This window comes from Panthera uncia, chromosome F2 (genome assembly GCF_023721935.1).
Source record: "Panthera uncia isolate 11264 chromosome F2, Puncia_PCG_1.0, whole genome shotgun sequence".
NCBI classification, from domain to species: Eukaryota; Metazoa; Chordata; class Mammalia; order Carnivora; family Felidae; genus Panthera; species Panthera uncia.
Window position 1 is genome coordinate 58,068,132 of NC_064812.1, and position 13,452 is coordinate 58,081,583.

Sequence of the window (13,452 nt, forward strand, 5' to 3'; positions counted from 1 at the left end):
CAGGTCAGGTTCTCGCGGTCCGTGAGTTCGAGCCCCGCGTCAGGCTCTGGGCTGATGGCTCGGAGCCTGGAGCCTGTTTCCGATTCTGTGTCTCCCTCTCTCTCTGCCCCTCCCCCGTTCATGCTCTGTCTCTCTCTGTCCCAAAAATAAATAAAAAACGTTGAAAAAAAAAAAATTAAAAAAAAAAAATGGCGACTCCATTATTTCAGATCCTCAAGCCAAAAACTTTATTCTAGCTTCAATCCCTCTCTTTATCTCACACCTTACATTCAGTCCGCCAGCAATTTCTATTGGTCATCCATGAAATAAAATCAGAGCATCCCTAAACACCTCAGTTACTATAGCTCCAGACTTTATCATCTGGTGTCTAGCTTACTGCTATAGGCTTTCCTATGATCTCCCTGCTTCCAACCTTGCTCCTTCCAGTGTTGGTTTTTTTCCCACTTGAATTAAAGCACACAAGACCAATCATATCATTCTTCTGCTCCAAATATTCTAGTGGCTTTCCATCTCGTTCAGAATAAATGAAAAAAATCCTTACAATGGCCAATAAGTCCTGCATATCCTGTCCCCCCATTATCTTTCTGACTCCATATCCTCCTCCTCTTCCACTTCTTCCCCCAGATCCAGTCATATTGGCCTGTCACTTCTCAAACATACAAAAATAGGCTCTTCCTCAGGGCCTTTGCACCTATCTTTCTCTGAGCATGGAATATTCTTTCTCCAGATATCCTATTGCCTTACTGATATCTGATTGGCTTAGCTCATTTAAATAACATTTCCAAGGGACACGTGGGTGGCTCAGTCGATGAAACGTCCGACTTTGGCTGCTCAGGTCATGATCTCAAGGCTCATGAGTTCGAGCTCCGTGTCATGCTTACTGCTGTCAGCTTGGAGCCTGGAGCCTGCTTCAGATTCTGTGTCTCCCTCTCTCTCTACCCCTCCCCCACTCATGCTCTATCTCTCTCTCACTTAAAAATAAATAAACATTAAAAAATTTTAAATAAAAAATAAATAACATTTCCAAAAGCTTTTTATTTCCACATAGGATCCAATTATCACTGTTCAATCAATCACATGATTAAAAACTCCACTCTGAGTTCAAGAAACTATCAAGTGGCACTTTTTTTTTTTTTAAATCAATGGGCTCTTTGATTCACACACACACACACACACACACATAAAAGGACATTAAAAACTACATCTGGAAAAAAGGGAATTCATTTTAGTAAATAAATCAGAGTCTCAACAAAATGATTACATGAAAATCACTGTCTGATGAAGGAATCAATGATTTTACCAAAAGTATTCTAAACTCTTTTTTTAATGTTTATTTATTTTTGAGAGAGTGAGATTGTGAGCAGGGGAGGGGCAGAGAAAGAGAGAGACACAGAATCCAAAGCAGGCTCCAGGCTCTGAGTTGTCAGCAAAGAGTCTGACAGGGGGCTCAAACCCACAAACCGTGAATTCATGACCTGACCTGAAGTCAGAGGCTCAACCCACTGAGTCAGTCAGGGGCCCCTTCCCCAAAGTATTCTAAAAATACTTCAATTGCAACTACCTTTACCAACTGAAGCAACTCCTTCCTAAGATAGCTTTTAAGAAATAGCTGCATTTCTTATTTCTAAAATCTGTATAATACTGTTTACTTTAGAGGATATATGCTTCTTATAGCATCTAAACCAGAATCATTTAAATATAAATAAATGAGTTTTATAACTTTAAATTAAAGAGTTGATTTTTATAAAAGATGCTGTTGGGGGTTTCTATAGGAGGAAAGTTGTCCCCATTGAATGTGAAATTTTCTATGTGTGTTTGAGAACAGTTGGGCATTCACTGCCCATCCTATGGTAGTAATAGGTGCTCAGCCCTTAGGATCATACTGTGCTGGCTCTACCTTGACCATATTTGGCACTTGGTTTGTGGAAGGCCAAGGTGAGTAGCTCCAAACTGAGATAGTTTCTACTTAGGCAAGTTCAGATCAAAGATAGACTGAAGGAGGTTTTTACTTGATTGTGTTCTAATCTCTGGTTATAACACCTTGTTATGTGTTACTAAGAATGTAGACAGTGACCTGGTAAACATTCTTTTGTATACAATTTACTTATAAGCATTGAATAAAAATGTATCAACATTTTAGTGACACCTGCTTTTACATCTTAGACATTCAATAGGCTTCAAAGCTCTGATTATTTATAGATACATGTTAAGCATGATATGATTTCTGCCCTCCCCCTCCATGTGTCATCCCCAGGCCAGAAAAAAAGATTTCTAATAACACACACAAACACATGATACTTATAAGGTTATGGTACTGAATCATAGAGATTGCTTATTTGGGTCTATTCTATCAGCTATGGAACCTCTCAAGGACACAACTATACAGGTAAATATTGTTTCTTCATGCTCATCTTGAGTTAATTTCCTTTCGTTTATTTGCCCTGGGCATTTTCTCCCCAAAAGATTTATGTCTCAACTTATTTAAGTTGTATGAAATTCTTAAACAGATGTACCAACCACATGGTTCCCTAAAAGTTATAAACTGTCATATAAATAATGTGTTATATCATAATTTATGACACTGTTACAATTTTTATATGAGAAAAGACAACCCTTTGTTTCAGTAGTCTCTAAAAGGAAACAGAAGGGTGAATTTCCAGACTACGTAAGGTCAAAATTATGTATAAATCATTACTTCTACCAATTTGTTACGTTGGTAGCAGTAAAAGATAAAATTTAACTAGAAGAGTTTTTCTTTTGGGGCAATATTTCCCTTTCTGGAATAACCAAAGAAACAGGAAAAATGTATTAACAGTCTACTTGAGTGATTTTCTGTTTATTTTGGAACAATATTACTATAAATTTATGCCACAGATATTAAAATTGCCATTTACTTAGCATCTACTAGAGGAAGGCTTTATGCTGGAATACTCTATCGGGATTATCCTTACTATTCGGTCTTCATAGCCTAGTCACATGGCTGAGAGGGCCTAGCATTATACTGTACATAGTCGGTATTTCATAAATATTTATTAATGGATAATTCTAAATTATTTATGAGAGATGGAGACAGAATGAGTGGAGAAGGGGCAGAGAGTGAGGGAGACACAGAATCTGAAGGAGGCTCCAGGCTCTGAGCTGTCAGCACAGAGCTTGACACGGCACTTGAACTCACATGAGATCATGAGATCATGAGAACCATGAGATCATGACCTCAGCCTAAGTTGGACGCTTAACCGACTGAGCCACATAGGTGCCCCAAGAAGTACCCACTTCTTACATCATCACAGTCTTCTATTGCCTTGTAAACAACCAATATTATTAAGTAAAATATTACCTTAGTTTTAAAAGGCTAAGTGAAGGAGTGCCTAGGTGGTTCAGTCGGTTATGCGTCTGACTTCAGCTCAGGTCATGATCTCGCAGCTCGTCAGTTCGAGCCCCACATCAGACACTGTGCGGACTGCTCAGAGACTGGAGTCTGCTTCAGATTCTGTGTCTCCTTCTCTTTCTGCCCCTCCCCCACTCATGCTCTCAAAAATAAATAAACATTAAAAATTTTTTTAAAAATAAAAGGCTAAGCGATGAAGCTTTTCCAAAATAAACTTTTCCATAAAAAGTGAGCTCCTTCAGTTTTTTTAGTAACTACAGTTTATCAATTATAATTCTATCTCAAATCTCAGTATTGGTTCTTGGAATTAATATGTGATTTCCTTGTATTAATGGAAGAAATGTGGAAAGAGTAGGTATGAAAAGAACTTCTTCATTTTTCCTATGTACGATTATGACTTATAGCCATAATACTTCTAACAATTTTCACCTTAGTGTGGTCAAGGTAAATGAAGCACTTTTTTTTTTTAATGTTTATTTTTGAGAGAGAACGAGAGAGGCAGAGTGCAAGCGGGGGAGGGGCAGAGAGAGACAGAAACACAGAATTCAAAGCAGGCTCCAGGCTTGAGCACAGAGCCCGATGTGGGGCTCGAACTCACAAACCGTGAGATCATGACCTGAGCCAAAGTCAGACGCTTAACCGACTGAGGCACCCAGGTGCCCCAGAAGCACTCTTTCATTAGTGTATAGTAGATAAACTCCATTATAATTTTTAAAAAGACAGTATACAAAACAAAAATAAAAGAAAGGCAGAAGATGGGCTTTTTGACATACCAATCTCAGTTAGATTTATCTAATTTAGGAAGTGGATGGAAATATTTAAAAATATGTGTGTCATTCAGTGGTAATGACTTGTTGCAGACTGAATATTTGTGTCCCCCCAGATTCATATGTTGAAGCCCAACTCACATTGTGATGGTATTTGGAGATGGGCCTTTATGGAGTTAATTAAAGTTAAATGAGATCATCAGGGTTGGGCCTTGATCCCAAGAAAGGAGAGTCTCTCCTCTCTCTCTCTCTTTCTGTCTCTCTCAACCTACTTCCCCTGCCTTGTGAGGACACAAAGAGAAGGTACCATCTGGCAACAAGGAGACAGGCTTCAGAAGAAACCAAAACTGCCAACACCTTGATCTCGTCTCCAGCTTCCAGAATTACCCAGAATTACGTGAAAATAAATTTCTATTTTTTACACCTCCCCCCCAGTCTATGGTATCTTGTTACAGCAGCCTGGGCAGACTAAGATATGTGAACATACAGAATACACGCACAGCCCTGGTATTATGGAACAGACAAAAGCACTCTGGTGTTTGGAGAAAGCACACTAGGAGTGTCTGGATAGCAGGGAGTTCGTGATGAACCATGCTCCCTTTTGCTTTGCAGTTCAAGACCACAATTATAAATGGATAATTCTATCCATTCACAAGACCATACACCCTTCAAATCCTGGAGACAGCAGAAGTCCAGGCAAAAACAGTTATCACAGAGTAAAAGCCCAATCCACGTATGTTCACTGGTCAAGAATAATGAGACAATTTAGAAAACATTACCTTGGGCAATGTGAAGCAGGCTTATGAAAGGGACAGAGCTGTTCCACAGTTGTTTCACAAGTGACAGCCTGAACTGAAGAATTAAAACACAAGACAATAAGCAACTCTTTGGCAATAATAACATGCAACAGGGTGGTAAGAAAATAAGGTTTAAAAAAGTGCTAACCTGTTACTTTAGAGACTGTGAAGGAATTAGCAGACTGATATTTGCTGAAAATAAGAACATAAAAATGTCAATCATTTTTTAGATGCATCATCATCAACATAATTTCTGGTATTTTTTCGGTCTATGAATACTTTGTTTCTTCTTAAACATTCTTACTTAAATATCTAAATAAGCTGTAGTGTAAGAATACATCATCTATTTTATGTTAAGTCCATATTAACTTCAGGTATGAACCAAATCAATACGAACCAAATTAATCATTCTTAATATTAGAGGAGGATCTCTTCTCATGACTAATCTCAAAAACATATAGATAATAGCATAAAGCCACATAGATTTATATCTACATATTTGTTTCCTATTAAAATTAAAACTCTAACTATACTAATTCCCTGTCACCATAGAACAGAACTATTTAAACTCTCACAATGGTAAATACAAAGTAGCGTTATAAGACTTTTAGATCATAAGTACCTAAAAGGAATGTGTGTTATTCATTTTTTTGTTCCCCCAGTACCTAGTAAAATGTCAACAATGAATGAATTCCTCCTTATTGTATGCATCATTAAAAAGCAGGACAGAAGAATAGGTATTCCATTATATATCAAAAATTTTAATTGGCTTAATTATACCCAGAGTTTCAGAAAAATATCTACTACAAAAGATAAAGCTTATTTGTGATAGTATTTTAATAGGACACACCCTTCATGTTTCAAGTTTCTGTAATAAATAAAAATTAAGTTCAAACAAAAAAAAGTAAATAGGATCAATTTTCTTGAATCCAATGTTTGGCTTACTGAAGGTCATAACTTTTGTTATTCATTGAAGGTAATTAATACATTTTACTGAATTAATAAGCCAATCAATAAATGCTTCTATACAGCTCTTGCTTAAGAGAGACTGCTAAGCACTGAAAACCATCCATAAAGCCTTTGAACAAAATTATTTACATAGAATAACATTCCATCAAATTTTCAAGAGTTTTTAATAAATTCTTTCTTATCATTATGAATCCTCCACTGTGGAGTCACGCAGTTGTATAGTTAACAAAGGAAAGAAACTATGTCATACATCCTAAGAAAAGGAATTCCATATGAGGTTCAGAGTTTATTTTTTACACAGAAGAAACACACTACAAAGTTATTTCAAAAGGCCACATTTTTCTAACTTGTATAGAGTTTATATCAAAATATGCAGTGCTCTAAAATAATATGTTTCATATATTTAATATGAGAAACATTTCAAAAGTTAATGCTTTCATGTTGAGTTAAATTACATTTAGATGGACAAAAGGTACATAGTATACATTTACATTTTAGAGAACTTTTCAAAATGCTCTTTTACCTACTAATATAGTTTATCTTATTAGCAAAGTTACTGTTGCATGAAATAATCCATTTTCCATAAACAGGGCAGGAAAGTACACAAAACAATTAGCCTTCTCTGAGCTATTTTATTTTATAGCTGAAAAATCTGTTGCTTTACATTAGGGATAACTGTAAATCTATACATCCTCAATGAAACTCCAGAAAATGTGGAGCTTTATTTAGCATGTTCTTTATAAGCAGAAAATGTTCAACGTTGAATTTAGATACTTTGGCTCCTTTTTGTCTTTGAAATTACACAGCTGAAGTGAGCTGAAATGACAATTACCAAACTTCTCTATAAATTCTTCTATGCTTTGTTCTAAAAGAATTTGTCAACTCATTATTAAGATTTAAAATCATCTCATCCAAAAGGTCATTTGGGTACTTACCCAATTGTCTGAACACCATTTCTATTGGATTTGATGAAATAATGTTTTCTTCCTTGTCTAGTGATATCCACCCAACCACCATCATTGTCTATTATGCCATAATGAATTGCGGCTCTACAAATGCTGGATTGCTTAGAGAAAAAGGAAGGGAGAAAAGAATATTAAAACACTAAGATTGCTACATAGGACATGACTAGCTATTACTTAAATGACTTTAAATTAAACAAACATATCTGAGCAAAATATCTATACTTCATATAAATCATTATGTTTGCATTAAAAAAATCAAACTTTATATAGAAAGATCCTGTTCCAAAATCATTATATTTATTATACTTACCATTTCATAATGTACACTGCCAATAACTTTGGCTTTACTATCCAAACAGCCAGCAGGGCATTCATATCTAGATGAAAGAAATCAGGAACAAAATTTAGTTTCTCTGAATGTTAGTGTGAAATAAAAATATTACTTGTATTTTGTCAGGTAATTTTGAAAATAAGGATAAACGTTACCTATTGCAGGTTGTTCCCTTGCACTGATCTCTTAATCTTACTTCACAAAAAAAAATTTGGGCTGAAAAATAAAAAAAAAAAAAAAAAATATATATATATATATATATATATATATATATATATATATATACCAAAATAATTTAGGTAATGTATAAGTCACTACAATTCATCAAGCTTTTGCCACTCTAAAAATGTCCAAATTAACAAAATATAGTTGCATCTGTCATCTACATAAACTTTAACATTTTTGTAAATAATGCAGAGCTCTTACACATTTGCTGTGTGCTTATGACTTCATTTCTGTTGCTATCATCTGCTCTTGTCTGAACATGGGTGTCTCGGACTTGTGACTGCTGCCGTTCAATTTCATTTGTTTCTTCTTCTTGAGGAGGGTAATACCTGTCTGATCCTTCTGTTAGAGAGAATGGATGTAAGAAATATGAATCCACCTTAAATGTGCACAAATCATCAAATAAAGGTATACCTTTATATGCCTGTGTAACATTTAAAACTAGAAAAATCTGTAGTTTCTTGGCACAGATTTTGGCTTGAGGTGGTGATCTTATGTAGTGCGCTGGAGTAAATAAAATACATGGATAAGCCTTTGAGCTCTTGATTCATTTATGCTTAATAAATGAAAAAAATCGGCTAATACTAAATGGAGTCATTTCTAAACTTTGATTTATATCTAAGAGTGGTATCAGTGATTGCCTTTCATAATGCCACCATGAAGTCTACCTAGTGATCTGATGAAGTCAGGGCTTTTGTATGACATGAAATCATATTTTTAGGAGAATCACATTTAAAATTTCCAAAAGCGTCACATTTAAAATTCTCCCAATAGGAAATTTAGCTTAAAGAAGGACTGACATGCCCTTTTAATTTACTACAATATCAGTTTCCACGGAAAGGTTTTCCTCTTTTAGAAGGAAATTCAAAATGCAGAAATTTATGAGTTTAATTTTTTTCCAGGTTATTTATATCAAGGGCTTAACAGTGGCACAATTTGGAAAGGTGTGTTATTTTCATGTATGTCCAAGGACTCCGAACCTAGAAAAGGGAAGTATGACTTCAGAGGAAAGTCAGTTTTAAGTAAAATAGTGGCCACTGGTGAAGGGGCAAGTAAGTCGGAGGTTTAGGGATGGCCAAAAATGGAAAACAGACTCACACACAATGAAAAATGCTTCCAGGAATGCAAAATGGCTCATATAACAGTGAAATACTATACTGTTACTTCTTGTCTGCTCATTATACTAATGAGCACTCAGTCATCAAGGGGAAAAAAAGGCACATCCCTTTATGAATACTGAAAAAGAGCTGCATTTATTCATGTTTTCTGAAACACTTAGTCTACATTAATCTTCATTTGGTCATCATGAAGAAAAAAGTACAAGGTAGTAGAAATGCCCAACAAGAGTGGAAGTTTTACAAAGCTTTATCATCTAAGTTTGCTCTTCATGTGCTGTAAACAGGACACTGTATTTATACGCACATTTTAGGACATTAAATGCATTTCAGAGCACTACTTTTACAATAGTTTTACAATACTATTTTATCTTTTTTATTTGTCATGTTGGCCACAAGAGATTATATACTCTGTAGCAAGAAGCAGAGAGTTAGTGCAATTCATTGACCATCATTCAGTAACATTCATGGATAGGTATATGGGCAAAAACTTTTAAAGTGTTAAAAATAAATTGCATTAGATTGCTAAATCCTTCAAAAATGAAGACACTTGTGAAAACAACTGTAGTCAATAATATATCAAGATCGCTTTTAAAAATGCAAATATACTTGTCACTCTAGGATAATCTCAAAGTAGAATTAGAAGTGGTTATGTGGAATAACGATGAAACTTTCTTTTAAATACAAATTTGCTATAATAGACATTCATATATTTTTAAAATATTTTTAATGGCTTCAGATCTTTTAAATAGAGTTCTGGAAACTTTGTAAGTAATAATTAAATATGCTTTTTGCCTTTCAAGTACAAATTAATGCAGATGTTGGATTAAAATATAAATCAAACTGAATACTGTGACACAATAGCACATACCTTTGTAGCATAGATTTTCTCTGCAGCCTCCTCCAAAACTAGGTGGGCAGGCAGAACAGGGCCGTCCATGTTTATAGGGGGCGTGACCCCACCAGTTTCCCCTTAAAGAGAAGATCCACTCTAGTAAGAGGTAGTCTAATAACATAATTTATGAGACACTATAAAATATTACTATCTTCTAAATAACGACTTTGGTATGCATATTTAAATCATTTATATTTTTCACCGGAGTCCCTTTGGTTACTAGGTTTCTATGTAAACTGCTGCCTTATTATTTTGAAAATATTCTAAGTAATTGTTATGTACATTGTTAAAAATTACAAAATTAAACTTTTACAGAACACCGAACTCTATTATGGGATATTCATCTATATTCCATTCGTTTTAATAAACAGACTTTAGACTTAGATTTGACCCTAAGTACAGTTGTAATATTTTCAACATAATCATTCAATGGTCTTTACACAGGTGAAAATATATTTCTCAGTTAATCTATAGATGCTTTTCTCTAATAAATCCAAATTATTAAAAATACCTGCGGAATATAATAATATGTAAAACTGAAGTCATAAAAATATAATCCCTGTGTTGACAAAGATCATATTTTCAATTTTCATATTTCTTTTAAGGGCTGAGGTTATGCATCAGGCAACCATAACTGTTGCCATATTAAGTAAACTGAGTTAAAGCAATATACTCAACTATATATATATGATAATACATATATACAAATTTACATATAAAAGTAATGTTTTGTCTACTTACTTTGGGGAATAGTTGCACACCAAGTAGACAGCTTTAGGCCATATTTGCCCCCAAATGTTCATGTTATGACACAAATTAATGGCACAGCCTATTCTGTTACTTGTTGCCCACACCACCTACATTAGAGAAAAGAAAATATATACACAATGGAATACTACTCAGCGATGAAAAAGAATGAAATCTTGCCATTTGCAACTATGTGGATGGAACTAGAGGATACTACGGTAAGCAAAGTAAGTGAGTCAGAGAAAGATATATGAGTTCACTCATCTGTGGAATTTGAGAAACTCAACACATGACCATAGGGGAAGGGGAAGGGGAAGGAAAATTAAGATAAAAACAGAAAGGGAGGCACACCATAAGAGACTCAAATACAGAAAACAAACTGAGGGTTTCTTGGAGGGGCACTGGGTACAGGGATGGGTTAAATGGGTGATGGGCATTAAACAGAGCACTTTTTGGGATGAGCACCAGGTGTTATATGTAAGAGATGAATCACTGGGTTCTACTCCCGAAGCCAAGACTACACTGTATGTTAGCTTGAATTTAAATTTAAAAAAACAAAACAACAAAAAAAACCCAAAAAGCTTGGAAAAAGTAGGCCGAGATGAAGACAACAATATATATCAGAGAGAAATGTATAAAACTGAACTTGAGAAATGAATCTTTATCATTTAAGATGAAATAAGGCAATGTCAAAAGGATATTTTTCCTGAGGCTTTGGGCAGGGTTTAATTCAATCGGAAGAAGAGTGCTATGAGTAAATAACTCTAACTATAAAAAGTAAGCATCTTCAAAATACACATTTAAATAGTTCAAAACTAAATAGTTCAAAAGTGACATCCTCACAAACCTAAATGCTATGTTAATGTTTCCATGAAAAAGCTTACCTAACAAAGGAACAGAATTCACATCTTAAACTGTATTGGAACAAAAATTTATGGGTTCAATTTCTAATATAATGTGTATTTTTCACGGCACCACTGGTTATTATGGAATTCACCACTGATCTTAATCTTGTCACATGCAAAGGTAGACAGAACAATTTGCTTTATATTCACTAACAGTCAGCCATAAAAATGCTAGTAACTCAGGTCTGTGGTTTACCTAGTTGAATCCACCTTTTGTTGTTCAATTTAGAGGTTTAGAACTTATCCAATACGAAATGTGAACAATGAATAAAAAAAACAGGTAAATGCTGCACACAGGTCAATATTGAATGTCATGGTAAATAACCTATAGTTTTATTCTTTGGAAAATAAAAAATACTGAAGATGGTAAATTCCTCCCCGTTTGCATTTCCTGAGGCCAGACTAAACATGTTTTACATGTAAAATCATTGAAATAACATCTTTATTTAGAATGTTTGTTTATTTTTGTGGGGGGGTGAGGGGCAGAGAGAGACGGGGAACACAGCATCAGAAGCAAGCTCTGCGTTGCCAGCAGCAAGACCTATGTGGGGCTCGAACTCACAAACCACAAGATCATGAGCTGAGTCGAAATTGGTCGCTCAACAGACTGAACCACCCAGGTATCCCAAGATAATGTCTTTTTTTTAAACTGACTTTTGGACTTTTTCTAATAATTACTTTTATCTTTTATAGAAATTGATAAACCTATTCTACAGACATCAATATCTTTTTTCAATAACCATACCAAATTCACTAAGAAAGACATCCACGTTCAGTATGTAAATTCAGTTGTGTAAATTCTGCTGCAGTTACACAAACTCAACTTAGAAAAATGAGGCGTAATATACCCAAAACATACCTGTGTATAATGAGTACACACAGGTCCAGAACATCTGAATGGACAATACGGGTTGCATTCGTGTTCATATGGGTAGCTAAAGTCTCTCACTTCATCATACCATGCTTGTACATGAAATGTTGGGGGTCTGTATCTATTTGAGAGAAAATAACCACAAAGTGAGTAAAATTGGAGAAAAAATAAAATCAAATATTGCAAAATGTACTGATAAAGTCTGGTAGAGAGAGATTCTTGTGAAAGTTATTAATCGTAAGTACTATGCCCATTACGTTACCACTACATCAATGGTTTAAAACAAAAACTAAGTCTAACATATTGCTGGTTTTTCTGCTATTACTTTTATTTTGTTGGTGTGATTATTTGCTTTGTTTTTTGGCTTTAAGCCTCAGAAAATTTCTCATTAATGAATTAATAAGTATTTCAATCACTTATGTTTTCAAAAACAAAAAAGTTACACTTTACACTACCTTCCCCAGTGGGCTCCCAAATTCTGCCCAATTGATGGAAGTAGGCTTGCAGGTCCGTGTTCCCACAAACAACTTTCTGCCCAGGATTCTGCAGATCTTTCCAGCTCAACATCCCATGTCTATAGTTCAAAACAGAAACAAAATACAGAAACACACATATGATGTATAGGTAGAATTCAGGTTTTTCTTCAGGCTATAATGTGATTCTATTCAGTTCTGTTTTTCCCCTTTTTACTACTTTGCAAGGTCAACATCTCAATCTGAGTTCTCACCATCTTCCACCTAGATTTTTACACAAGCTTCCTAACTAGTCTCCCTGCCTCCATCTCTTATCCCTACAATCTGCCCCACAAATTTTTAGAATTACCTAAGTGAGCACAAATATGCTTAACTGACTCTTCTGTCTAAACACATAGAACAAACTCCTATATACATAAAGTTCAAGATCCTTGGTCACACAGCTCCTTATAAAACATGCTGTTCTTCGCTCTTGCTGGCATTGTTTTCTGTGTAAAACATTCTTCTCCCAATCATTTGTCAGATAGACTCTTATTCTTTCTTCATAATCCAGCTTTAGATAATACAGTCTAGATACCTTTTCAATTTTCTCAGATGTAAGCTATTCTCTCCTTAGGGCTCTTAGAGCTTTGTAATACTTCTTCGTTTAGCAGCTATTACAATGCAGTGTTAGTATCTATGTGTCTGTCTCTTTAACAAGACTATGAGTTGCTCATAGGCAATCATTTAACTCATGCCAGTTATCTTTGGCCTATTTTTTTTGTGTTTTGTGTCTGTCATATAGACAAGGTGATTAATAAACGCTTATTGAGTACATGAATGATTAATGAATCTGATTCCTATAAAAATATATATGCATTTTTATATACAACATTCAATGAGAGTGATTAAACTGTACTTTTAAAATAATTTACATGGGACACTTGGGTGGCTCAGTCGGTTAAATGGCTGACTTCGGCTCAGGTCATGACCTCACAGTTTGTGAGTTTGAGCCCCGTGTCAGG

At 34.9% G+C, this 13,452-nt stretch overlaps 1 protein-coding gene across 2 annotated transcripts in view; it reads right to left on the reverse strand.

Moving 5' to 3' along the window:
- Positions 1-13,452, reverse strand: part of CRISPLD1 (cysteine rich secretory protein LCCL domain containing 1) — a 48,590-nt gene that overhangs the window by 9,453 nt on the left and 25,685 nt on the right. The window contains exons 3-12 of one of the 2 annotated variants that reach the window (XM_049633234.1): positions 12,431-12,549; positions 11,964-12,096; positions 10,194-10,309; positions 9,429-9,529; positions 7,644-7,784; positions 7,373-7,433; positions 7,197-7,263; positions 6,857-6,987; positions 5,101-5,144; positions 4,935-5,007 (exon numbers count right to left, since the gene is read on the reverse strand). In XM_049633234.1, coding sequence (XP_049489191.1) covers positions 4,935-5,007; positions 5,101-5,144; positions 6,857-6,987; positions 7,197-7,263; positions 7,373-7,433; positions 7,644-7,784; positions 9,429-9,529; positions 10,194-10,309; positions 11,964-12,096; positions 12,431-12,549 — 986 coding nt within the window. Of the gene's footprint in view, positions 1-4,934; positions 5,008-5,100; positions 5,145-6,856; positions 6,988-7,196; positions 7,264-7,372; positions 7,434-7,643; positions 7,785-9,428; positions 9,530-10,193; positions 10,310-11,963; positions 12,097-12,430; positions 12,550-13,452 lie in introns of those variants that run through there. The other variant, XM_049633235.1, reaches the window with a different exon arrangement.